Source organism: Microtus oregoni, unplaced genomic scaffold (genome assembly GCF_018167655.1).
Source record: "Microtus oregoni isolate MIOR12 unplaced genomic scaffold, Mior012 000060F_001, whole genome shotgun sequence".
Taxonomy (NCBI): Eukaryota; Metazoa; Chordata; class Mammalia; order Rodentia; family Cricetidae; genus Microtus; species Microtus oregoni.
In genome coordinates, this window is record NW_024543836.1 from 812,516 (window position 1) to 839,121 (window position 26,606).

Sequence of the window (26,606 nt, forward strand, 5' to 3'; positions counted from 1 at the left end):
TTTTGAGACACAGTCTCTCCAGAGCTCTGGCTCTCCTGGAACTCTCTATGTAGACCAAGCTGGCCATAAACTCAAAGAGATTGGCCAGTCTCTGGCCCATAGTGCCAAAATTAAAGACAAGAGCGACTATGCCCATCTTTTCTTTCTAAACTGGTTTCCTCAATCCTTTTTCTTCTCAGAGTATGTTTCCTAGCCCCCTCTCAGAATGCCACTTATATGCTGCAGGCACACCACGGCTCTGCACAAACGTGTTCCTGGGTACCACAATACTAATAACCACATTTAGTATAAAAACGTTTTATTTTTGTCTCCTTTGAGGCAAGCTCTCCCTATGCAGCCCTGGCTGACCTGAGTTCAGAGATCCTCCTGCCTTTACCTCCTGACTGCTGAGAATAAGAGACATGTACTATCATGCTGGTTATAAAATGCTTCCGAATTTTCAAAACCATGTAAAATAACCAAAATGTGGCAAGTGGATTATTCTCCTATGGAAAATACTGTTGTGGATAAACTCAAGCAATCCAGAGTAATTTAAGTCATGATATTCTTTTATTAGTGCTAGCTCCTTTAATTTTTGTCAGAGCTAAATATAAAAATGTCATTCTTTTTGTTCATACAGTATATAAAAAAGTATAGTGGTTTGGTTAGTTTTTCAATAATTTGCTTTTAGCCAGATGTCATATAAATCTATGAATGTAACAAATAGGAACAGTATAAATAAGTTTTGTAGTATTTACACGTACACAGAAACTAGCCCAAATGGTGCCCAAAGAAATTAACTCCAGAGTTAAAATGAAACTGATTCAACATCGAGGCTTTAATGCTTTATAAAGTTTCCTATTATTTCTACACTAGCCGTGGCTAGAATTCTGCATAGTTACTTATAAAGTGTTTCTGCATTTCACATCACAGTAGGAAGTTCTAGCAGTACAAAACAAACACTAGCTCAGAACAAAAGGCTCCATCTTCCCGAACCTAGTTTTTCTTAGTATCTGGCTTCTTGCTTTTGGGAACCAGGAACACATTGCCGTCTCTGGTCTGCTGCAGGGAGTATTCACTAGGAGAGTAAGGATTTCCAGCCTCATCACGTAACATGCTGAAGACTTGAAGATACAAGGTGCTGAGCTGCCTCTTGAGGAGATGGAGGTTTCTGTCGTTTTCTCCCTTTTCTCTGAGTAGCTTCTCTCGCTCATCTTTTAGGTGGCCTAGGTCTTGTTCCAGTTCTACTATGTTCTCCAGTTTCCTTTTTCTGCAGTTCTGAGCGGCGACTTTATTCTTACCTCGCCTGCGTATATCTCGGATCAATGCAAGCTGAGCTTCATTGAATTGCTCCTTGGACATCATTTCATTGAAGTCATCAACAGGGAGGTTAATGATTTTTTCAACAGGGAATGGGATATGGAGAGCTTTTGCCCTAAGCTCATCTCTCGTGAGATGAGCCTCCAAGCGGCTTGGATGTTTGTCTTTTGTGAACGGGACTTTCTGATGACCAGGACTCACAGGCGTTTCTTTTGCTGTTGTACTTTCACAATGCGGATCGTGCACAGGAACACTGTGCCCTTGAGCTGGTGACAGAGGCTGTACCGGGTCCCCAGAAAAATGTGTTGGCTGTGCTTTGGGAGCATTCTGCTTGACACTTCCAGGGGCACTGTCTAGCTCTTCCATCTCAGAGTCACTGAGCCCAGGCGGTGGGTCTCCATAAATGGAAGACTCCACAGAGTGCTCTGGGGATGCTCGGCTGGGACTAGTGTTCAGGGAGATGCCAGAGTCCGAGTCATTGAATTCGGCTGTGCTCTCAGAATGCTTCTGGTTGAAAGCTTTACAGAGTGACAGGTCACAGCCATCAATAGGCCGGCTCAGAAGTTCAGAGAGTGACTGACTGACGGCAGCAGAGGAAGGCATGCTGCTACCACCACCGGGCTCTGCTACAAAAGCAGAATAAAACTCATCACCAAAATCTGTGTTTAATGTGGGATTTGAATCTAAGGAGTTGAGCTGGCTGGCATCTTCTGTGGAGAGGATACTGCTGAAAGAATCTTCAAAACCGTGAAGGAAATGGGGACTGCAGCTGCCCACTTCTTTCTCCAGCGGGGAGATGGAGGGGTAGAAATGGTAATTGCTGTCAATTTCTGTCAGGTTGGCTTCTGGGCTGGGAACAGTGGAAGTCTCAACCAACAGCTTGTTTTCGGTATTAAGACACTAGAAAAGAAGTTCATACTGTATGACTCGAGGCTAGGTATTGTTTAGATCAGTTCTCTACCTCCATTCCCAAGGTGCTCTTTTCAATAATTCCAAGAATTCTCATTTTCAATAGATAGGCAAGGTTGTCAAAGCTCTAAATTAGCTTTCAACTTGGAAGCTATCCTGAAATATTCAGCCTGCTTAACTAAAAATTCTAGGGTTAAGCGAGCCTGGGAAGCTCTCGTGAGGAATTTAAACACAGCCCCAGTTTCTCCCTGTAAGCAGGTGACGTGTAAATAATGAATAACCAGGATGACAAGGCTGCAGAGCTCGCTCACCTGTAACTCGGGAATGGAAAGAAGCTCCTGCCAAACTTGCTCCATGTCCTGCTGCATGCTGTCTAGATTCATAGCTGTCTCCAGGGAGCTGCCGAGTGACTGAGCCTGATCCAGACTGCTGAAGACTGGGCTTTCCACGTGGCTGGGGATCTCCAGGGCGAGTGACTGAAATGTAGGTGAAGAAACCCAAGATTGACAAGGTGTTTATGTGAACTAGAGCAAAGGCACGCGGCAGCAGCGGGGTCTGCAGCTCTCCGATCATTGTTTCTATCAAACAAAACACTTCTTCCTTCCCAAATGTCCCCACGGTTATCATTTACTTGGTTGTTACCCATGTATTTAAGGGTACACTTCAAAATGGACAAAAATAATCATTAGGACTTAATTTCTATCTACAATAGCTAGTAAAGTTAACAGAAGCACTGGCTAATAGTTGTTCTTTAATCTATATCCATTTCCTTTGGAAAATTATTCAGATTCTTTTTTTTCTAGCTACACAAATAAAACTGATTTGGTTTAATATTGTCTACAGGTCTTATTTCTAAACATTGTATAGATACCTGTATGGTTTCCCTGACAAAGAACTTCTTTGATCAAATTTTTCCTTCTAAAATTTTCTCCTAGTCTCATAATTGGGGGACACATTAAAGGGTCTACTACCAGATAAGAGAGTTTTGCTGTTAAGTAACTATTTTTATACCTCATGGTCATCTACAAATGGGAATGTCTCTGCCAAAAGCTGCATGCAGTCTTCAAAGTACCGGGCATCTTGTTTGGGAATGTGGGCCACCTGGATAAAAAAGGAAAGATACAAAAGAACTTACTAAAAGTTCTACTGCTGAGCCTAAGAGTCGTGACCGGCATCGAGTTGTTCATAAAACAATGATATTTATAAACCAATGATACTTCAGAAATCAGTTTGTTGCACAAGTTCAAACCAAATCACTTGGGGTCAAACCTTAGTGCCCCTCCCCCACCAATAAACAGTGCTCGAGGACTAAACACAGGGCCTTGTGCTAGGCAATAACCTCCCCTGATTTCCTGAGTGATCTGGGTAAATAAATGATTTAAGCTCATTGGCGTTAGTTGTCTACTGGTATATAACATAGTACTTAACACAGTAAGTTAAATCAATTACTCATACAACTAGGGCCATGCCTGCCCTAACACTGTGAGCCATGTCTACCAACCCTACTACTGCTGCTGCTGCTCCCAACAGGGTTCTCTGGAATTCACAATCCATGCTCCCTGGGATCTGTCTTCATCATCACAGGGATCCCCTAAGAGGAGCACAAGTACTGAGCTCATCCGGAAGCTAAGCTTGGGAGCCTGACCAGTCACAAAACACATGGTAGACAGCAGGCAACTCAAATCCAGGTGGTCCACTCAGAGCTCTCCTTAGATCCTGCCACACTCTTTCCCTCAGAATGAAGTGTACCTGGGAATAGCTGGCGGGCCCACTGCTGTCTGTTGGGATGTGTTGGGCTGGCTGAATTGGAAGGAATTCTCCTGTCTCTTCATCCAGCTGTAGCTGAGCGAAAAAAGCCTTCTCCTGTTCCTTCTGGAGTTGCTCCTGTCTCTCCTTTTCGAGTTTTTTCTGTTTTTCCAGCTCATAGTCCTTCTGTCGCTGACTGAAGTCAAACACTTCTCGGCTTACTCCGAGATCTATGTCTTGCTTCCAAAGGATGTCAATCAAATCCATGTCCTGTGTTTAAGAAAGAAAAGGACAGAGAAACCATGAAACCATGGTCAAGATGGTCCACAAAGGGGAGAATACAAACTCGCTCTGAATGAGAGGGCAGATGTAGCGCTCTAGAAGAGCGCTATTAATGCCACTCACTACAACAGGATCTGTCTACAGCCAGCCATTCTAGTCACAGTTTGAATCGTTAATGACTAAGTAACAATAAAGACAGACAAGTTATGCATATTTCACATTAGTGTGTTTTTAAAATCTCATATCGATTGAGAATTGAAATTACAGAAAATACCCCAAGTCACTCATGTTTGAGACAGGGTTTGGCTTTAACTCATTCAGCAAATACCCAGTTTACAGAGAAACAGATTTGCTATTGAGCTTTAGCCTCTAAGTCATGAACAAATTAGTAAAGCGAACTGGTACTACCTACAAAAGTACCAAGGAGCTGGGCGATGGTGGCGCACGCCTTTAATCCCAGCACTTGGGAGGCAGAGGCAGGCGGATCTCTGTGAGTTCAAGACCAGCCTGGTCTACAGAGCTAGTTCCAGGACAGGCTCCAAAGCCACAGAGAAACCATGTCTCGAAAAAGCAAAAAAAAAAAAAAAAAGTACCAAGGTAGTATATGCTAAGTACACCACACCACTGACCCAGGCCCTCACACCTAAAACACTCTTCAAAACAAGCACTGCTCTGGAGAGACTGAAGACATCACATAAGACATGGGGAGATCTTACAGAGAGGCCATGCTTTCATTTCAATTAGCATTATTATTCTGAGATCATGTGTAGCCCAGGCAGTCCTCCACCCACAACGTGCTAGGATTAAGGTATGGGTCACTATGCTTGACACTGGAGCCATCTCTCCAACCCCAAAACAGTTTTTCTCATATATAACTATAACTATAGTTTTTTAAAAAGTCTAAAAAGGTTCTTAGAAAGCTGAAGTCCGTTTCCATATCACCTATACTGAGAACATCCAAATGGGGCTGGAGAGATGGCGTATCAGTTAAGAGTACCAGCTACTCTTCCAGAAGACCCATGTTCAACTCCCAGCGTCTACACGTGGCTCACTAACTCCAGTCCAAGAGTCTCCGAGCCTCTGTGGTCGCTTGGATGCCTGTGGTGTATGTAAGCGCAAGCCAGAGCTGATCCTGCTTAGTGGAAACAGAGTGGCCCCGGTCAGAGTGCTATGGTCAGAGACCTGAACGCAGCAACAGTGAGCGAGGCTCTTCTTGGGTCTGTGTTTTGCTGTTTTAGATTTCCAAACAAGTTTAAGAAGAAAAATACCTGAAATTTGACTTTTTTTTTTTCCTCTTAAGACAGTGTTTCATAATGAGCCCAAGATGGTCTGGGGCAATCTTCCTGCCCCAGCTTCCCGAAGTGTGTACCATGATAACCTGGCTTCAGATATTGGCTTCTGTAGGAAGCATTCAAAGTAAAACTGGAAGAAAGCGTTATGCAGAAGTTTGTTCGCCCACAGCCTGAGTGCTGCTCTCTGGAATGACCAAATAAGCATTTCCTGTAAGGAACCCTGTGACTGGCGCGTGACTTCCACCACAAAGACCCATCCTGACCCACTGTTCTGCGGAGCTTGAACATCATCTAAGAGGAAATACGAGGGTGGCGCCCACAACAAGCAAGAACAAGACAGCAGGGAAGGAAAGGGAAGGGAAGAGCCCAAGGAGAACTAAAACTGCTCAGAGCCAGGGCTTTGAGGAGCAGCTGGGGCCTGACCCCACCTTGTCGGCCCCAGGAGGGAAGGCCACACAAACAGTCTGGGGAGGAAATCAAAAGCAGGGAAGGGTCGCATAGCATCCAGCAGGTATTTCCTTAGCCGGCCCACGGGTAAAGCAAGTCCAGGGGCGAACGCTGCCCGCCACTTACTGTTTCAGTTTTTGTTCTCAGAGATTCCTGAGTGTGCTCCAAATTCTGCCACAGACTTGGCTTATACAAAAGACAGCACGAAACAAAATGTTGGACAATTCGTGTTAAATCGCCGTCTGGTCCAACAGAAAGTTACATTCAAATGTGTGCTAATCATTTGCCATCTGGGCAATCAATCCATCACAGGTTCATGGAATTCTTCAGTTGGACAACAAATTCATGCCATTTTGAAATAAACATCTCTGTACATGAACAGAGATTTTGAACACTGGAGCCATACTGTGTTTTGAGCCAATTTTAGTTCTTTGAACAAACATCTTATCATGTTTAGATGATTTTAAAAGAGAAAAAAATTGCCAGCCGGTGGTGGTGCACGCCTTTAATCCCAGCACTTGGGAGGCAGAGGCAGGTGGATCTCTGTGAGTTCGAGACCAGCCTGGTCTACAAGAGCTAGTTCCAGGACAGGCTCCAAAACCACAGAGAAACCCTGTGTCGAAAAAGCAAAAAAAAAAAAAAAAAAAAAAAAAAAAAAGAGAGAGAGAGAGAAAAAATTAAGCAAAGATGATCTTCTCATTCTAAATTAAAGTTATTCATTAAACTGTGGGGGCTGGAGAGATGGCTCAGTGGTTAAGAGCACTGGCTGCTCTTCCAGAGGTCCTGAGTTCAATTCCCAGCCACCACATGGTGGCTCACAACCACCTGTAATGAGATCTGGCACCCTCATCTGGTGTGAAAGTGACCATGCAGGCAAAACACTGTATATATAATAAATAAATATTTTTAAAAAATTTAAATTTCACTAAACTGTGACTTTGGTATATTACTGAAAGATTTTGAATAGTATCTTAAAGTTTGTGATATTTTATGAGGGGCATATGTGCCACAGAGAATGAACAGTCAGAGGACAGCTTAGGAATGGCTTCTCTGTCATGTGGGTCCCCAGCATTGAACTAAGGTCGTCAGCCTTACCCACTATGCCACGTCCCCAGCCCTACAAGAACAGTATCTTAATAAACTGCTAAAAATAATAAGTTGTCCCTATCCTTTAGCCCAGAATGAAAACAGATCTTTGCTTCCAACTTTCAAGTAAAAGTTGCTATTCTTTCCTTGTTCCTGGGAGACAGGCTCTCACTATGAAGGCCCAGCTGACCTGTCCATCCTCTTGACTCAATCTCACACACCCTGAAATACACACATTCCCAGAGAGAACAGCCGTAGCTTGGCATCCTCTCCTCCATCGTCGGAGTGAGAAGCTGGCTATGTCGGCCTCTCACAGGCCGCACTGCCATGTCCAGGGAATACGTCATTCACCTGGATGCTAAATCTGGTTTAGCTTTGTTCCCTCCCATAGACAATGCCCAAATGCTCTGGAATAAAATCAGACGGAAAACATGACTCATTTCTACAGTCTGAAAGACAACCAGATGAGAGTTATCAGAGACGATATAAATATTTACCCATTTTCTTCTCGAAGGCTCCTCCTGCCCCACATGGCATCGCATGGTAGACAAAACAATGCCAATTGTTTTTCAACAAAACTTCTAGCGGTGGCAGAAGAGACCAAGTGTTCACAGCAGTAGGCCCCATACCCGAGCATATTTGGTTCTAGTGGATTAATTTTCTAATTCTTAATTGTGAAATAGATAATTAAAATATACAGAATAGTTAACAGTACAGAATAGTATGGGGTCAAAGAGAGCCTTACTGCTATCTAAACCAAGCACAGATATTGCTAAGTTTATGACGGTAACCACAACATTAGAAAGAACTTGGTGAAGCCCCTCATATGTACCTGGCAGACTCTCAACACTCAGCACTAACCCAAGTTTTCCTTCTATAGAAACCTTCTTCCCTCAATACTAGAGATTCTAACCACATGAAAATCCCCCAAGTCCCACCAACAACGAATGACTCCACAAGGTTCCACAAAGCCTAGCTCCCGGACGTGCCTTTTCCTAGGCTGTGACCAACCTCCCCTGTTTTGGCTAGGAAGTGGTCTGCTTCCTCAGGCTGGCAGGTCACCGTGTGCAGACACTTTCTCGGGCTGCTTCCTGTTCTCAAACAAGCTTCTTAGCAGTGACTCACTCGGTCTAAGAAGTACGATCCAGTCAGCTTACTGGAACTCTCGTCCATTATGCTGTCCACCGCCTGCAACGCATGATGCAAGACAAGGCAAAACTGGAAAGTGAAGGCAGCCAGAACACGGCTTTCTTCAGAGGTCTGTTTGTAACGTGGTCAAAATGAAACCACAGGGGACAGTTAGTTCGTTTCCAAACAGTGGGTAACCCCACTTGCTGTGGGACCCACACAGCTCTGTCATACTGGGCTCTCATACAGTCGGGTTGTTCTGGAGCAGAGCAGGGTGTGGCAGGCCGTCTTCAGGGTGAGGGAAAGCACTCTATGAAGACTCTGCAGTTACTGTTAGAATGGCCTGCACAGCTCACGGCCAAAAGAACCTTCAGCAGTGCGGGTTCCGTCTTCCTGGCCTACTTCACCTCACAGAGTAGTCTAGGCAGGCAGCCTGGGGCCTGCTGTCTCCACCCCTGACCTCTGACAGTTAGCTCGTGGAGCTGAGGCTTCAGAGAAACTTCCGGTGCTTCGGGCTTTTCTTTATCTTCTTTTTGGGTCCCCAAACTAAACTGTTTAGTTTAACTTTCAAGGTCACTTTCAGATCTAGCCGCTTAACAAATAGCTAAAAATAGCAACAATCAAGAGAGCCCACCCAGGCTTGAGGGGTGGGTAAGAACTAAATGTACAGTCAGACAGAGACCCTGGAATCTCATGATCCGGCTGTAGAGACGGCAGTGGTGCTGAGGGATTTCAGATATTAATATAGTATACCGAACAGTATTTAGACTACAGCACTCAGAAAGCTATTTATAACGACCTGCAGGCACCTTTAGGGTAGTTTCCAAAAGGTCTGCTAACTTTTTTTTCCCAATTATGAACTGTTTTGAGTGTAATTTGTTTTGTTTTTTTGAGAAAGGGTTTTTCTCTGTGTAGTCCTGGCTATCCTAGAACTCACTCTGTAGACAGGCTGGCCTCAAACTCAGAGATCCTCCTGCCTCGCTGCCTCCCGAGTGCTGGGAGTAAGGGTCTGTGCCACCACCACCCAGCAAGTATGAACTGTTTTTTGACTCTGTAAGGAACACCTCACCAATTTGCATACCATCTCTCTTTGAGGGCATGCGACCTCTGTGTCAGTCCAATTTTCCTTCATGTGCTATGAAGACAGCAAGGGCAAGCAGTATTTCTTGAAGGAATAGGCGCAGTGGCTAGAATCCTTGTCAAAACGTGGTCATGTTCATAAATGTGGTGGTGAAGACCAGCAAGCTTAGTGTCCAGTCTAAGTGTAGTATTCGTCTGTGTATCCGCTGGACACACACACAGGCCACAGCGGATAAAGAAGCAGTCTCTGACGAGTTCTGAGACACGACAGCAGTGTGACAGAACCTCAGGCAGCACAGAAGTGTCACTAAAGTCAGAGACACAGCAGAGGCAGTAACTGTCATCAAGCAGAGCAGGCATGACCAGGAACACCAGGAACAAAGACGTGGGGTAAGTCTGGGTTCCCAAGGCCCAGCTCAAGGGAGTCTCTGAAAGCAACGAGTGTCAGGCAGGGTTGAGCACACCAGCAATCACGGTACTCGGGAGGCTGGAGCAAGGTCATGAGTTCAAGGTTAGCCTGAGCCAGTAAGAGAAAACAAGAAAGCTATCCAAGGCAGTAAGAACATACAAAAGTCATCACAGCTCCAACCTCGTGTTCTTGGGCTCCTTGCTTGACAGTGGCGATGTTTTCTTTCGTTCTCTACTGTGCGCATTCCCCAAACTCCCAAAAGAGGCTCCAATTCTCTAGCCCAGGGAAAATTCTCATCCCAAGACTTCCTCCTTTCCTATGGACTTTTCGGTACATGTGACTCAGATCACATGGGAACAACTGTTTATGCCACACGATCACGGAATGCTATCATGGAAAGGGCTGCCAGAATCACTTAGATACTTCCTCTCATTTGCAAAGTGGGTGAGATAACTTGATTAGGGGCAGAGGGCAACCCTTTAAAACTACCACATCTACGTCTCTAATTTTATTATCCCTTCCAAGCTGGCAGAGAAGAGATAGACCTCTAGTTCAACATCCCTTCTCAATGAGCTTCAGTTTGGGGCTTTTTCTTTCTTTCTTTCTTTTTTTTGTTTTCAAGAGAGGGTTAGTTTCTTTAGCTGTCCTGGAACTCACTCAGTAGCCCAGGCTGGCCTGGAACTCAGGGACCCACCTATCTCTTTCTCTGGAGTGCCGGGATGAAAGGCGTGAGCCACCATAACCGGCACAGTCGCGTGCTGTTAAGAGAAACCTTTTTATGCGTTTCTGTGTGTGGATGCATGTGCTAAGTATGTGAGTAGAGGCCAGAGGAGGCTGTCCTCCCTCATCACTCAAGTCTTACTATTCACGGGCAGGATCCCTCCCTGAATCTGGAGTTCACATTTTTCTGGCCAGGCTAACAGCCAGAGAGCTCTGGCAATCTTCCCCAAGACACTGGGGTCACAGGGACGCCCAAGACTGTGCCCATTTGTTATGTGAGTGCCGGACTCCAGACTCGGGTCCTTGCAGCCATTGTACACCAATGACTCTTAACCACCGAGCGGGCTCTCCAGCCCCTCTGGGCTCACTGTTTGCAGGAGTGTTTCCCCGATGAGGGAGGAGCCTGGACACTGTCATCTCCATTTCAGTGAGCACACTGAAGCTATCTCTCTTAACTCACATCTCCAGCACCAACAGAACTAGGACTCCAACCATGAACTCTGATTCCAAGGGTGAAGGGAGGGACAGTGTATTCTCCACAGGCTCCAGCACCTTGGTAACTCGATAGTCACACCAACGCAAGCAAAAAATGTAGGAGGGGCTGGAAAGACGGCTCAGCAGTTAGGTTAAGAGCACTGGCTGCTCCTCCAGGACCCGGGTTCAATTCCCAGCACCCACATGACAGCTCACAACTGTCTGTAACTCCTGGGGATCTGACATCTTCACATCAATGCACACCGAATAAACTAAGAAAATGAAACAAAACTCAACAACTGTCGTGCATGTCTCTGGAAGCAGACACTGCTAACACTGTTGCCAGGTGAACTAGCACACACCTGGCCATCCTGTTCTCAAGGATGCAGAGGCGGAAAGAAGTATTACTGTAAACCAGGCCGGCCGGGCTCTACAGAAAAAACAGCCCAGACTAAACAGGGCAACATCAAAACCAAAACATAAATTAAAAAAAAAAAAGTAAAAGCCTGCTGTGCGGGACTGACGTGTGAAATCTTGTTTTCAGAAGGCCAGCGGGCATCTGACCAGGTAGGGTCTCCATGGAGGCTTGCCTTCCTCACCAGTGTTCTGAACAGCAAGTGGTTCTTCCAAGGCTGCACCACTTCTTAACCCAGCAGGAGCCTTGCAGCCCTCAGTCCCAGCCACTGCCTTCAACCTCTAGAGCAACCTGACCTTGAACCAACTGCCTGAAAGTAGTGCGGACCCAAAAAGGCCCAAATCGGGCAGTGCAGACCAAGTACTCAGATACAAAGTTGATTGCTAGGGCCACAGCTTCCCAGGACTGGGGAGCAGGCAACAGCCCTTGCCCTCCTTGAGGAGGACAGCTCTTGGGCACTGGCCCTGACATTCGTGTGCTTGAAGGCCACGGCCTCCATCTGCATCTTATGTAATTCCTGTGTCCTCTCTGTGTGAAGAGGAAAACACAGGGAAGAGGAAGCGCTCAAGACAGCGCCCACACGGGCTGTGCCTGCAGCTCCAGCCACCCTTCTCCGCACCTGGGGCGTCTCCACCTGAGGGCTTGGGTCAGTGAGGTCAAGGCAGGCCTGGGCAATCAGAACAAAGTCCTTCCCCTTCCCCATCTCCTCAAAAAGCAAGTCAAACTCTAATCTGCCCTTAGGTTTGTTCAGCGGAGCTGCAGATGACTCTTCAAGCTGGCTTTGCAAACAATGTCATAAACCAGGCCTATCCAAGCACACAAAGTCAAACTCTTTGTCTTTTTCCTTAAAGACTAAAGCTGGTTAAAAATCACGACTTTGAGTCAGGCATGGTGGTGTTCCTGGCTTGAAGCCTTTAATCCCAGCTCTCAGGAGGCAGAGGCAGGCAGATTTCTGAGTTGGAGGCCAGCCTGGTCTGCAAAGCAAGTTCCAGAGTAACCAGGGATACTCAGAGAAACCATATCTCAAAAAACAAAAACAAAACAAAACCCAAAAACGTCTCTGGCTGGCTTTGTGACTTAAGTTTGAATAGGAAAACCAGGATGGAATTTTCCAAAGTGGATGAGCAAAGTTTATTGTCACCCTCATGCAAGTGTCCAAGAAAGACACACCATCCTTTCACTGGAGGGTGAGAGTGGGGGCTGGGGGGTGGGGGATGGGGACAGAGCAGGGAGGAGGGGCGGCATTCTTTACCACCTGCCACGCTGTGCTAGAGAACCATTTTCAATTTGTAACAGGAAGACAGGAACCTCTCTGGCCGGCTGCGTTGCCGAGTCACCATGAAGATGAACAGGTGGGTTCCAGGCCCTACCTGGTACTGGGCATCACTGATTTATAGAACCCTTTAGCCTTGGCTTCTGCACCTAAGAGTGGGGTTGGGTGGGAAGATTCCTAAACGCATTCCTCTTAAGTGTTTCTGATTTTATGATGTCCAAAATATAACTAAATTTTTTTTGAAAATTAACTTTTAATGTGAAATATACATTAATTTTAAGTACCTACAGTATACACTAAAGCAACTCTAAAGGAAATACCATGTGAGTAATATGTCACGGTATTGTGTGCAGCTTAGACACAATAACGAAACCAACACAGTAAATTCAATTTGAACGATGTATTTAATCCAATTTGTTCAAATATTTAACATGTAACAAAAATTACTGTGATATTAGAAGTGACAAATACACTCAAGCACATGACAATAAATCTTACCCAGAAGACAGCATGAAAGGTAGTCTTACCGAAACACCAAAGGCACGCCTACAAGCCCCAAGCCCCATTCCTGAGCTACAGAGTACCACAAAAGCACCAAGGCAATCTACAGAAAAGCAGTTCCTGCTCTTTAGATTATGCTGGCCTGGCACCTGGAAGGATGCACTCAGGCAGTACCCTGGCCAGCCCAGGGTCCTAAGGCTGTTAATCCCTAGTAGTCTGAGAGCAGGTGCAAAAGGTCCCTTTAAGAGACAAGCTCCGCCCATTCCCACTCCAGTCCCACTGTTCTTCCAAATAGGCAAGCAGGTCTCTGGCAGGGAGGGGGTGCAAGCCTGTCCCCAGAGGCTTTCCCTTCCCCCATTTCTCAATGAACTCTCTACTAAAGCTCTGTATTTGGCTCTCACCAGCCATCAAGGTCCCTCTTGAGCAGAATCATAGCGGTAAATGTCAAGTTCATTAAAATGAAAACTCCAGCTTCTCAGTTTCACTCACCACACCTCAAGCGTGCAAAGTGGCTAGGGACTGCAGCGGACTCCACTAGGGGCTTTGCATTCCTTAGGAGTGCTCTAAGCAGATCCTTCGGGTGGCTAATGACTTCCTGAGGCTACAAGTGTTGGCCGGCAGTCCTTCCAAACACTCTAGGTATCTGTTAGCAATTATCTCAAAAGCCAGTGTGAATCGGAATCACAATGAGGACTCTCAATGACTAACGTGATGGAGTCCTACTCTCTGTTCCAAATAAAGGCATAAATTAACCCTGAGCTTGGAAATTATATTTCAACTACTTTCAGATGTCTATGTTTGAAAATGCATCATGGTACTCACCACTGTTGCTGATTGCTACGAAGCAATTTGGGTCTCTTAAAAAGGATTATTAGGGGATGGAGAGATGGTTAATCTAATGGTTAAGAGCACCCGCTGCTCTTCCAGATAAGCCAGGAACGGCTCACCAGCAATTGTAACTTCATTCTCAGGGAATCTGTGCTCTCTTCTTGACTCTGAAACCATGAGCATGTGGTGCAGACACACGCAGGTAAAACATTCATATGCAGAAAAATAAATGCAAAAAAGGTGTTTTAAAGTATCTTAGTTTCACTTTCTTAAAATGAATGTAGACATCCTTTCCTTAATGTCAATCTTTAATTAAACCCACTATATAGTTGTGTGAGGCACTAGCCACACTGAAAATGGAAGGTTACAACTGTGGACAGTCTAAGTCCGGATAAAGCAGGCATTACATTGCAACAATAATAGCCACCACTGGTCACATACTTTCTACTTGCTCAAAAAACTTGTTCCAAAACTTGTACCGCCTCGTCGGGATGCACAGCAATCCACCAAGCGGGCAGTATGTCATCGTCATTCTGGAGTGAGGAAATGGAAGCACAAAGAGCTTTAGTACTTTTGCCAGCAAACATCGAACACAGCGACAGTGAGCTCCAGAGCAGCCAGGGGATCTTGCAGAACACGCTCTCACCCGCTCTAGCACACAGGCTTCAATTCCCCAGCGCCCCTCCCTGGAGAGGCTGCTTGGACAAAGGACAGCACACTAGAGCTTGGAAGAACTGAGCAGCTTTGCCATATTAGCCGTGTGCGTGACAGCGCCCACCCACTTACCCCCACAGGGGCTCTAACACAGCAGAAAGCCAAGATAATGCTAGTCCTCACAGAATGATCTTCTATATGAAAAAAGTATGTAAATGCACCTTTAACATGTAAAGGAGAAGGCCAGGGTGTGGCAGCAACCCTATTAATAAGTCTATCCCCTGTAGCAAACGTCAGTGACCGAGAAAGAAAGTGGCTTCCTTTCAGGCTTCATGGTCTTGCCACTGAGCGAAAAATAGAAGGTGAGGCCATAACTTGTTGATGGCAACAGAGTGGCAATGTAAACGCCTTGCAGCTGGGCCATCTCTCTCTCAGATCCCAGGAGATTTTCTTTTTCTCCACTGCTCTGCCGACTTTAAAGGCCAAAGTTATTTTGGAAGAGATATTACAAAACAATACTTTAAGCCTTTTGGTGGGGGTGAGGGGAGGACAAGGAGGTGGGTCGGCTCCACTTGCAGCGGGATTCAGCCTTCCTCCAAAGGCGCGGCTGCTCTCCAGACTTCTCTATCCAGCTACACAGACAGGACAGACAGGACACTAGGTTCCTAGGCCAGAACCCCTGAGTAAGAAACTGTGCAAGTTAAGAGACAGGCCTGGGAGGCCTCCTAGGCGATCCTTATTAACCCATTCAACGAGAAGGGATCCAGCAACAGGTTGGAGGGTCCCCAGGGAGCCTGGGCAGTGCGTGGCCTTTGTTGGGCTCAAAAGACCTCTTCAGGGGTTGGCTTTCATTCCCAGAAGAATTGGTTTCCAACCAGGCTCCATCTAAAAAGGTCAAAGGAGGCAGGAAAAGAGGACATTTATGGCCAAGAATACAACAGAGCCAGGAAGCCTGGGCTCTGCTGCAGCTGCTGCTGGAGGAGGGATTTGTTTTCCAAGGGGCCAATGGAACCCTCACACGGCTACACATCATGACAACGGCGACAACAGCAGCTACCACCTGTTGATCATCTGTGTGCCGGCGCCTACACTGAGTTATTCTACTGATACAACGTCACAGACACGATCCACAGTGAAGCCCACAATGAGTCAGTCTCGCCTTTATCTCAGCACTAAGGAGGCAGAGGCAGGTAGATCTGAGTTCGAGGCTAGCCTGGTCTACAGAGAGAGTTCCGGAACAGCCAAGGTTACACAGAAAAACCCTGTCTTAGGAAAGAAAAAAAATTATCTTTTTTGGGGAGGAGCAAGGGTAGGAGTTGAGATAGGGTCTCATGTAGCTGAGCCTGGAGTCAAGCCTACTGTGTAGCTCAGCCTAGCCCTGAATTCTTGGTCTTCCACATGCTGGATATGCAGGCATGTTGTAGTGATGAGGCGAGCAGGCCTGCTTTTCGTCCTGCTCGGCTCCCGCATGGTTAGCTTTACACCCGAAATAACAACACACAAATTGTATTCTTTTAAACACTGCTCAGCCCATTAGCTCTAGCCTCTTACTGGTTAACTCTCACATCTTGATTAACCCATTTCTAATAATCTGTGTAGCACCATGAGGTGGTGGCTTATGGGGGGGGGGGGAGATTCAGCATGTCTTACCTAGCGCCTGGCTCCATGGCATCTGACCAACTATGCTTTCTTTCTCTAAGCATTCTGTTCTTTCTACTCCACCTATCTAAATTCTGCCCTATCAAAAAGCCAAGGCAGTTTCTTTATTAACCAATGAGAGTAACACATAGACAGATGATCCTCCTTCATCAGCATGTGCCACCATCTCTGGTTTTAAATGTTTTCAAACTGAAAAAGTACAATGTAGCTACAATTACAGATCCTTAGCACATGGCTGTCAAACGGGCCAAGCCATTAGAAGGCATTCATACCCACTGTACAGCACAGGTCTCTCTCTCACCATCTCCCATCTCCAGCCTGCCCATAAAAGCTTCCTTGACCACAGCCAACCCAGGCCCTCTGTCCTTTCTAAAACCTCCCAAGGCTGCCAGGGCTCTGTGATTCAGGTGCAGTACAGCTGCACAGGAGAACTGGAGCCCCACCCCACCCCATGTTAACCTTAGCAGGCACAGGAGCCACTGGAGTCCAGCTCATGCTGCTGTTCCCCAGCTTTACTAAGGGGCCTCTAAACCCAAAACATGAAATCTACAGGCTAGAAAATCCAAACACCTGAGAAAATGCTACCACCTCTAGATACCCTAAGCACCCCAGGCAGAAGTGACATTTTCTTCTGTGGTGGTGACACGGCCTCCTCATTTGTACTGAGCACCAAGCTCCTAGACGGCAGTTAGAGACACTGCTTCCTTGTGTTTATTGAGCAACTACTGCCAAGCACAAGACTGTAGACCCCAGCAGGACACCACTAATGAAATCACACTAATCACCCTATAAAACACACCCTGTAATTCAGCAGTACAAGAGCCAAAGGTCAGAGGAACTAGAAAGAGCAATTTCAGAAACTCTCATCCCTGAAGGGCAATTGCTGCACTATCTTGAGAGATTAAAGCAAACCTTCATTCTGTGCAGGTCTGGAAGCAGACCTCATGAATATCTGCTCAATGAGTAACTATACATTATTTAATCTCAAAAAAAAAAAAAAACATTTTCATTGTAAACCATGAGGTCTAAAGTCACAATTCAAACGACCAAACACATTTTTCATATCATTTATGACCAAATGCCAGTTACAGAAAAATTAACTCCATTCCTACTTGAACAATACTTGAACATTTTCAGTACAAGAAGTATGGTATCTGAAGAGTATTGCCCTACACCCTTTCAGCACACGCCTTTCAAGGTAAAACAATTACCTCTGGGAGGAGAGGGTCGGCTTCTGGAGATTCAGCCTCAGGCCTTGTGCATGCTCGGTACACACTCTGCTCTTCCCAGACTAGATTTCCAGCCTTAAGACGAGTTTCTAAAGGACCATTGTGAAAGTATCCTGAAACGTCCACTAAAAGAATTCCGTGACTTGGAAGCTGGGCACCAGCTGCAGCCTTGGAATCTCGGCGTTCAGGAGGTAGAGGCTCGATGACGTGAGCGTAAGACCATCCTGGACTAGCAGCATTCAAGTCTAAGTCTGCCACCACGAGTCTGTCCAAAAATCAAAAGCCAGACATTTGCAATCCAGGAAGCAGAGAAAATAATTAACCCACTAGGTGTGTTTTCTTCAAGGACACTAGCTCTTCCCTCGAGAGGGTCAGAAAGGGTGCGTTTGCGCCCACAGACCACTGGGCTAGTCTCCAAGCATCACTGAGAATGTGGCATCGCCGTTAACTTGGCCCGGCAGCCTATCCAGCCATTTACAGCTTTCCCGCTCTCACCCCAGGACTCAGACTTCTTCAGGTGAGACGAGCAGGAGGGAAAATAACGCAGCAGGGTTTCTACCTCTTTCTCCTTACACACTCAACAAGAACCGCCTTAACTCATATTTTAGGACCAACCGCCTCCTTGCAGCTACAGACCGACCCGGTGTCAATGGTCCAACAAGCACTGCCCCGGGTGGGAAAGGATCTGGGCCAGCCACTCTTCTTCAGTCAGGAAAATGTGCCTGGTCACTGCATCCATCTTCGGTCTCTCCCCTTTGCCTCCATTCCTTGAGAATAAAAGGCACAAGCAGCTCGCTCTCTGAAGAGGTAATGGGTTTCCCTACAAACAAGACAGCAGTGTCCACCAATGTTGTGCAGCCGGGAGTCTAAGAACAGGAAGGAGAGGATGGGGCCTTCTGGTAGCTGCTGTACCGTGGGTCTTTTCTCCATGGAGAAGCTGGGCACAGGAGCACATTCCCCCATTGGCAGAACTCTCTAGCATTCATTCTCTGGAGCTAACAAGAGAAAACACTTTCACCTCTAGAGACGGACAGAACGAAGGACTGGAGCAGTAACGTCCAGGAGCCCGAAGGCAGGGACTGGGGACACGTGGATTCCCTGTTCTGCCACATGCACGCAGTGTGGTCCTGGGAAGTAGCTTAACCACTCTGAATAGCTTCTGTCAACTGTAACGGATATCTACATAGACTTATTAACACTGTCATAGGACATGTGTCTGCGGACATGTGCGTGTGTGCATGGTGCGTGTGCAGGTCAAGAACAGCTTTGGGAAGGTTCTCCTCCACCTTTACGTGGGTTCTGGCAACTGAACTTTATGACGTCAGGCTCACACAACAAGCCCATACTTTCCCACTGAGCCATCTCGCCAGCTTCTATGTAGACTTTTGTTAAGAGCAAGGACCAGAACTAGGGTCTGGCAGTAGCAGGATTTCAACAAATATGAGTTTGCCCCAATCCGGGAAACTGCCAGTGCGCAGGGCAGCTGGCCCTCGGACTGCAGAGTCAAGCAACCCTCAGCTGAAAGAAGGTTCACCTGCCTGCATGCGTGCTCTATTACCCCCTAACAATTTAACTTTACAAGGAGGATCTGAGCATCCGAGGGGTTCAGTGCCCACAGGTTCTAGAAGTACACGCCACGAGACACTGAGGGGCACCAGCGACGGGCTATCTTCACAGGGAGAGGGTGAGCTGCTAACAGATCTCCAAGAGTGTCTCCTCTCTCCACTATCGTCTTTTGCAGGGCACAGCCGCCACCTTACAGCCACAGCCTTATCATGTGAACTTTGACCAACTGAAGCACAGAAGACACACACCGGACCTGAGCTCGGGACTTCCGGCTGACTGGGCAAGCCAGTGTTCTACCTGGAGGAGCCATTTTGACCCACATCTCTGGAGACAGAGGACTGTACTTGTCAAGGTCAATGAGGAGAGTGTTGAGGTGCCCAGTCCCCTCCCCCCACATCCTGGGAGTGGCCCGTGGATTAGTCAGAACCAATTGCTTCAAGCCAGGTAGAGATTTTCTAGTGACACAGGAGACAGTCCACAGACACCTACTCTTAGCTTGGGAACCACTAGAAACACGGGAGTGGTGGCAAGTCCGTCCTCCCCACGCCCCTCCAGCAGCACAAAGTAAGGCAGACCTTAAGGGTGTCTTTTAATGTATATCTCACTGTTTTATTGAGAACTGCCAGCAGCAAAAACAGAAACTTCAAAACTTGGCAGTTTCCTACTACAGATAAAAAATGATGTGTTTATTTTGGGTGCTTTTTCATCACCAAGACTTTATTGGTTTTAACAACAAAATCTCATGAGTCTCCAACATTCTCTGCTCGCAGAAACAAGATTCCCTGGCTTGTCAGGCCAGGTGAGCTCATACCACCGCAGGGAGCTGAAGGTGGGCTACAGTATGAGATCCTGTCTCAAGAAAACCAACCAACTCGGGGCTCCAGTATGGCAGAACGAACCAACAGAGTCCCAATTCCCGGTCACCCGTAAGGAACACAGCCACAGAGTAATCCCATCGGGTAGACACAACTCTGCAAGGCTCTGCCGTGGCAGGCATCAACCACAACCACTTCCCCTCCAATCTAACGTCCTGGGCTGGGCAGAGATTCCCTGAAAACATCAGAAAGAGCATTAGATCTGACAAAGGAAATTTCAACTCGCCTTTTCAACGGGCCAGTCGGTTAGCCATACAATCAATACAGCCCCAACATTCATGTCCTGCCTCTCAACAAATATGGGAGGCACTAACCCTCCCCAAGGAGAGTTTTCAAGTCTTTTAGGGACAAATATAAAAATAAGATACCATTTTTCAAAATCTTAAAGCAATCGAGGTCGAACTTTCACCAGCTTCCTGACAGGTGACTAAATATACCCCAGCAAGCAGCTGTGGGAATGGCTGGGGTGGAGCCCAACCAGCTCTGCCTGGCAGCACTGAGCAGAAGCAGCGAGGGCATAGGTGTGCATAGAGTGTATAGGCCAGCTGCAAAGGGCACACCCAGTATACCCCACCCCACCCCTCATGCACCCACAAGCAAAGGCGGCCTCTAGTTCCAAATGGGCGAATCAGGAAATGGCTCAGCAATATAAGTACTGATCACCGTGGTCAGGATTATACAGCTGCTAGAACAGTCAGGCACAGTAGAAAAACGAGAGCTGTTAAAAGTTGGCCTGGGATTCCAGAGTTTTCTTTGGAGAAAGAAAACAAAGGCCAGGAATGAAGTGTGCAGGAATCCAACTCAACACCCACCCCAGCATGAGCATTCCATTCTCCTCCTGTGTTTGGAGACAGGGTTCTCTGCAGGCCAAGCTGTCCCCCGACGCCAGCAATCCTCCCTAGGAGGCTGGAATTGCAGGAATGACCACCACGCTCCTGGCTCTCACTGCCTTTTAAAAATTACGTGTCTGTCGGTGCGTGTGATATATGCTAATTTATGCAGGTGCAGGGGGAGGTCAGAGCCTTAGGTCCCAGCTGGAGCCAGAGTTACAGGCAGTTGTAAGCCACCTGACATGGGTGCTGGACACTGAATTCAGATCCTCTTAGAGAGCAGCAAGTACTCTTAATTCCTGAGCCATCTCTCTAGCCCCCTCACAGCCATTTAAATATGCCATTCCTCAACGATCTTTTTTTTTAATATTTATTTATTTATTATGTATACAATATTCTGTCTGTGTATATGCCTGCAGGCCAGAAGAAGGCACCAGACCTCATTACAGACAGTTGTGACCCACCATGTAGTTGCTGGGAATTGAACTCAGGACCTTTGGAAGAGCAGGCAATGCTCTTAACCACTGAGCCATCTCTCCAGCCCCCTCCTCAACGATCTTATTGCAGGTTCTCCACACTCCTAAAAATCTCATGGAAAAGTCCTACTGGTTCTTTTGGGAAATCCTGTCGACAACAAGGGCACCATGCAAATCTTCACGGGGTATTAAAGAACTCAAGCCACATTTACTGCACTTCAGACATTCTCCAGGTAACGAGATGTGGGCTGCAGTCAAACACAAGAACTTTTCACAATGAAGGCCGCGTTCTAACCAGCTCTTCTAAATCACTGCACGCAAGGTACGTGCAGTGTGCACCAGGCACTGAGCTAGGTCCCTAAGGTACTAGCTCTCAATCTTCGCTGCAACTGGAACCCAGTGGGATGCCTTTACAGGTAGCACGAATGCCTACAACCATCCCTAGAGACTTTGAATAAAGAAAACATCAATACTGGAGGTGAGTCTAACAAACAACAAAGTTTGGAAGTACAAAGAGGAGAAATAACTCAAATGTTTCACAATTTGAAATGTGCGATGCCCACACAATGGAATAGTATTCGGCAATAAACAGGGATGGAGACACAGGATACATGGTCTAACAAGGTGAAGCTTCAAAACATCATGCCAAGCTAGTCATAGAATGTTTCATTTCTTTGAAATGTCTAGCATGGACAAATCTAGAAGGAAAAATATAACTGAGTGGTTATCAGGGGTTTGGGGAACTGGAGGAAAATAAATAAGAAGTGGCTACTAGTGGGCCTGGGATTCCTTCTAGGAGTGGTAAAATTAACTACATATGATTACATAACTGTAAACACCTGGACTACTGAATGGGCTTTAAATGGGTGAGCTGTGTGGTGGGCGGATCCTATTTCACTTGAACCGATCCTTCAGAAGACAGCTGTTCCTGGAGTGTGATGATGTGAGCATCAGCAGGTCATCTGAGAGGCCTGGGGAAGAAGGGCAGGTGCTCACACCTGCGCAGGCCCTGGCTCTGTCTCCACACTGCAGCGCTCTGGGTAAAAATGCTTACTCTCTGGCAAGAAGGACTTTCACGGCTGCGGAGGTGAGCTCAGGGGTAGAGTTTGTGCCTAGCATGTGCAAGGACCTGGGACTGATCCCCAACACCCCAACCACCCACTGTCAGGACAGAGAATTCTGATGCAAGGTTGTGACGTCACTGTTCACATGTTAGAAAAATGACAGATTAGCATTGTACTGCTTCCCGCCCACGCATTTATCAAAATTAATTTTTACATATAATCTATTTAACTTTATTTTATGTGTATTGGTGTGAAGGCATTAGATCCCCTGGAACTGAAGTAACACTCAGTTGTGAACTGCCATGAGGGTGCCAGGAATTGAACTCAGGTCCTCTGGAAGAGCAGCCAAACCGCTGAGCCATCTCTCCACTCCTCAAAATTCTTAATATTATTATAGCAAGGCATATACCGAGAAGCCCAATTTAGGATTTTGTTTTTGCTTTTCTGAGGGACAAACTCTCATAAGAATGCAACTGTATTTTCCACAAACTTAAAAACACATCTTTGCTTTCCTGTCTATAACATATACTATTGCCAACTGTCCAAGTCTTGGCTTGGAACCTTAAAGCCCTTTCTGGTAAATGTTGTTGGCACTTACAGCAATGAAATTTCAGTACCTTCCGGAGATCACATTATCAAAATAGAAACTTTTCTACAGTCACGATGGAGTGAGGCAGGGTAACCCAGGAGTTCAAGTATCTAGACTCACACACACAAAATTCAGGTAAATCACAAAACCCTGAACGTTCTGAAGCATATTCAATACAAACAAATCAGACAATAACTCCTAACAGGATTTAACAATAAAGGCAAAGAAATAAAGTAGCGAACCTCCAAATGTACTAGTTTCAAAAGGTACACCAGACAGACTTGAGCTCTTAGTGCCAAGTTGCCAAGACAGGGGATTCGTGTTCAGTTTGACCTAACAGGTTTCTGCTGTTTTCAACTCCTTGCCCCCCCAATCCCAAATCCAGTTTCCATCAAGCTAGTTTAACCCTGTTGGTCACATTGTACAACACACCCTAAGTAGTAAAGGTAATGTCCACCACTCCAAAATAGACATAGGAGAACGTATCAAAAACAAGGCAGAGGAAAAGATACAGGCAGCTAAAAGATTTAATTAAGAAAAAGGGAAAATGGCCATTGGAAAATGGGAAGCAGACTCTCAGACAATGCTTTAAAAATGATAATTACAGAAAAAAGCATCCTGCCTCTCCAAATAAAAGCTGCCCATTGCCTGCTTCCGTGCTTCCTGGGCAGGACCACAGGCACCATTGCCGGGTTCCTCACTTGCTGTCATCACAAGGATGTCCTCCCTCTTACACAGTAGTTATTAGCCCCCTTGGAGAGAGGGGAAGGTGCAGACAATAGCCTTTATCATCCCAGCCTCTCCTCCCTGGGTTGGTTTGTTTGTTTTGAAATCTACCCACTTAAAAGGGAAGCTTCAGTGGCCCTGCTTCAAGTTCCATTTGGTCCAGTTTGGAAGTGGAAATTCAAAGACCTAGGTAGGCAGGAGTCAGGCTAAGTTTGGATTGTATCTTCAACACAAAACAGTGGGAGGAGGCGTCCTGGCCTCTCTGTGTGCCTCTCTCCTAACCCGAAAACTAAAGATAAAAAGTGTGCCCCGTGGGGTTACTGAGAAATTAGACATCCAAGAATTCTCATACTTCTTGGCTTACAAAAGAGTGTCCACTCACCTATTATCTACATCTAAGTTTCATATTGTCCCTGCGTCCTCAAGCCAACCCTAGTTCAAGGAAAAATTAAGAAGGATGGATTTATGGAAACCTTCTTTTAGATACGCTCAATCACAAAGAAGGAAATATCCAGATATAAGCACAGCTCCTCGGGCCCTTTCTCCTGCAGCTTTGCTGAGCATGAACTCATCCTAAATAAAACAAATATTCGGAAAAAGTAAATATCTAGTTTTCAACTCCCCCGATAATCCTAAAAACGAGGGCTGTTCCCTCAGGGTTGTTTTTAAGGACCCAAGTTAATACAAATGGAATTTCAAAATGGCCCTAGTTACCTTTACGGCAGAAAGGCTGATGTAGTCTTGCGTTTATCAACCTACATTCGGTTTCTGTAGTGTCTCAGAGATATTCCACTTATCTAAAAAGTCAAGATGCTCTTGCTTACCGTTCACTCTGGGGGACAGGCCTGTCCACGTTCTCTTTGTGTTTGACTTTCAAAACTAATCTCATCTGTCTCATTCAATATCGACTTCATCTCTGGTCTTCAAAAGTATTTTCTCTTTCCCAGTCACCACTGGACGAGTAATGGACGGTCCCCCCCCCCCCCACCGAGATGAAGAATCATTGCGCACAGTTAAAAACCATACCCTCTATGCCTACACAACCGCCTGCTCAGATCTGCAAGGCAATTCAAATCCCTCTGGACTACCAAACAATGATTTTAAGATAAGTTATAATTCTTAATTTTTTTTTCAGAGTCTTCAAACATTTCAATCGAGGTCTGGAAATAACAGGAAAGGTTGCTGTTGGCAAATGAGAACTCACGTGGAAGAGAAAGTGCTGCGTCTGCCACTTCTGCACGTGGAATGTGACACTATGCACTACACAGAAAAGAGGAGAAAACTTTACAACGAAGATGGTTTGCGCCGTGAATCCTGTGGCCAGACAAGCATTCCTTCTGATTACTAATGAAGAACAGAAGATCAGAAAGTACAGTTTACTCGTTCGTCCTAATGAAAACCAGGCAAGAACCCCAATCATTTCTGGAGGGAAGTTCAAAGGAGTAGAATTAAAACACTGTCAGTAACCAGACGCTTACACCAGGGCCTTCAGGGTCAGCCTAAGATTTTACTTTTAAGCTAACTTACTGTTTGCCAAGTTACACATTTCCTTCAGCTAAATGTTTTCTTTTTCTAAAAATCCAATTACGACACAATTTTTGGCAACTTAAGCTTTTACTTTTTTAAAAGTGCCTGAAGTATGACCAGAAACTGGCTTTCACTTACATAACAATCTTCAAAACTTATCAACAAAGTGTTATGAAACGCAAGAGTCCCATCCTCTCTGTCTTCATAAAAATACGCAACATGCTAAGAAATTAAGGTGGCAAAAATCTCAAACAGCAAGGGAAAACACGCTAAGACACAAGAGAGGGGTAATAGCTAAAAGCAAAACTTCGTCAACAGTATAAAAAGCAACAAATTCTAACCTACAACTCTTCCCCTTGACGGCAAGGAACAGTATATCCTGCCTTACACATTTTGGGATTGCAATTCTGTAAGCTCTATCCAAAGACAAAGCCGCCCAGGGGAAAATAACAATTGCGCAACAGATCAACAGCTCCAACTTGTCCCTTGGCCCCAGAGCGGCGAGGTTTGCACGCTATAAAGCAGGAAAGGGCCAATCGAGGGCCTCTATGACTGCCAACCGGCCGTTGTCACCCACCCGGAGGGCACCGCCACGCATGCATGCAGCGTGGGGCCCCGCGAGTCACGGCGCAAAGAACACGCAGCCCCCGTGCGGCCGACTCGGGACCTCTGAGCCCGCCCAGGTCCACATGTCCTCGCCTGACGTAAGGCCAACCCCGGATTCCCGGGTCGAGGAAAGCGCGCGGAGCCCTGCCCGCCGGCCGCCCGTCGGGGCGCCTGAGCACGAGGGCTACCCGGTGACTTTCTCTCTTCCGCCCCCGAAGGACTGCCCTATTCTAGATCAAGCCGGACTGGCGAGACCCTATAGACGGCCAGCTCTCGGGCCGAAAAACCCACAGACGGCAAAGTGGGCTAGGCCACCGCGCTGGAGGTCGCAGACGGGGACGGGCTCCGGGACGGTCGCCGAGGAGACCTCAGCTCCCCCGAGCGCGGCCCCGTGACTAGGCACATTTTTACCGGCACCGACTCTGGGAAACCACGCAGGCCCGGAAAGGGCCGGGCGGCGCCGGCTAAGACAGCCAGGGTCCACCCCCTCCCGCCGCCTCTGAGCATCCGACCCAGCGAGGTGGTTGTCGTCCCCGGCCCCACGGCGCCCTTGGGGACCTCAGGCTCGGTCCCTACTCTTGTCGCTGTCCCTACATCCCCGCTGCCTTCCCGGCCCGGCCGTCGCAGTCCGGGTTCAGACTGTCCCTCCCTCCGGAGGATCCCTCCCCTCGAGCTCCTGCCCGCTCCCTAGGCACAGCCGAGAGGCCCGAGGGCCGGAGCAGCACCTGCTGGGACTGTAGTCCTGGCGGCGGCAACTCCAAGTCCATCATGCTGAGAGCGGACGCTGCACTGGGGATCCCCGACGGCGAAGTTACGCTGGCTGCCGAGGTGCGGCGGCGGCGGCGGCGGCAACTCCACAGAGTTACCGAGATCCAGCAGACAGCAGGCTCGCTAGAGTGTCCGGCGAGTCTCGGTC

At 46.9% G+C, this 26,606-nt stretch overlaps 1 protein-coding gene across 3 annotated transcripts; it reads right to left on the reverse strand.

The window, feature by feature from the left end:
- Positions 1 to 530: 530 nt before the first annotated feature.
- Positions 531 to 26,606, reverse strand: LOC121439080 (nuclear factor erythroid 2-related factor 2-like). 3 transcript variants are annotated; one of them, XM_041639577.1, is made up of 6 exons: positions 26,416 to 26,546; positions 14,331 to 14,422; positions 3,958 to 4,224; positions 3,220 to 3,309; positions 2,520 to 2,684; positions 531 to 2,199 (listed from the first exon to the last, which is right to left on the reverse strand). In XM_041639577.1, exons 3-6 carry the CDS (start codon positions 4,219 to 4,221, stop codon positions 976 to 978), a joined length of 1,743 nt encoding a protein of 580 aa, XP_041495511.1. In that variant the 5' UTR covers positions 4,222 to 4,224; positions 14,331 to 14,422; positions 26,416 to 26,546; the 3' UTR covers positions 531 to 975. The 3 variants fall into 3 exon arrangements, with proteins under 3 accessions (XP_041495511.1, XP_041495510.1, XP_041495512.1); XM_041639576.1 differs by lacking the exon at positions 14,331 to 14,422 and having other exon boundaries at positions 26,416 to 26,606; XM_041639578.1 differs by lacking the exons at positions 14,331 to 14,422; positions 26,416 to 26,546 and adding an exon at positions 17,414 to 17,668.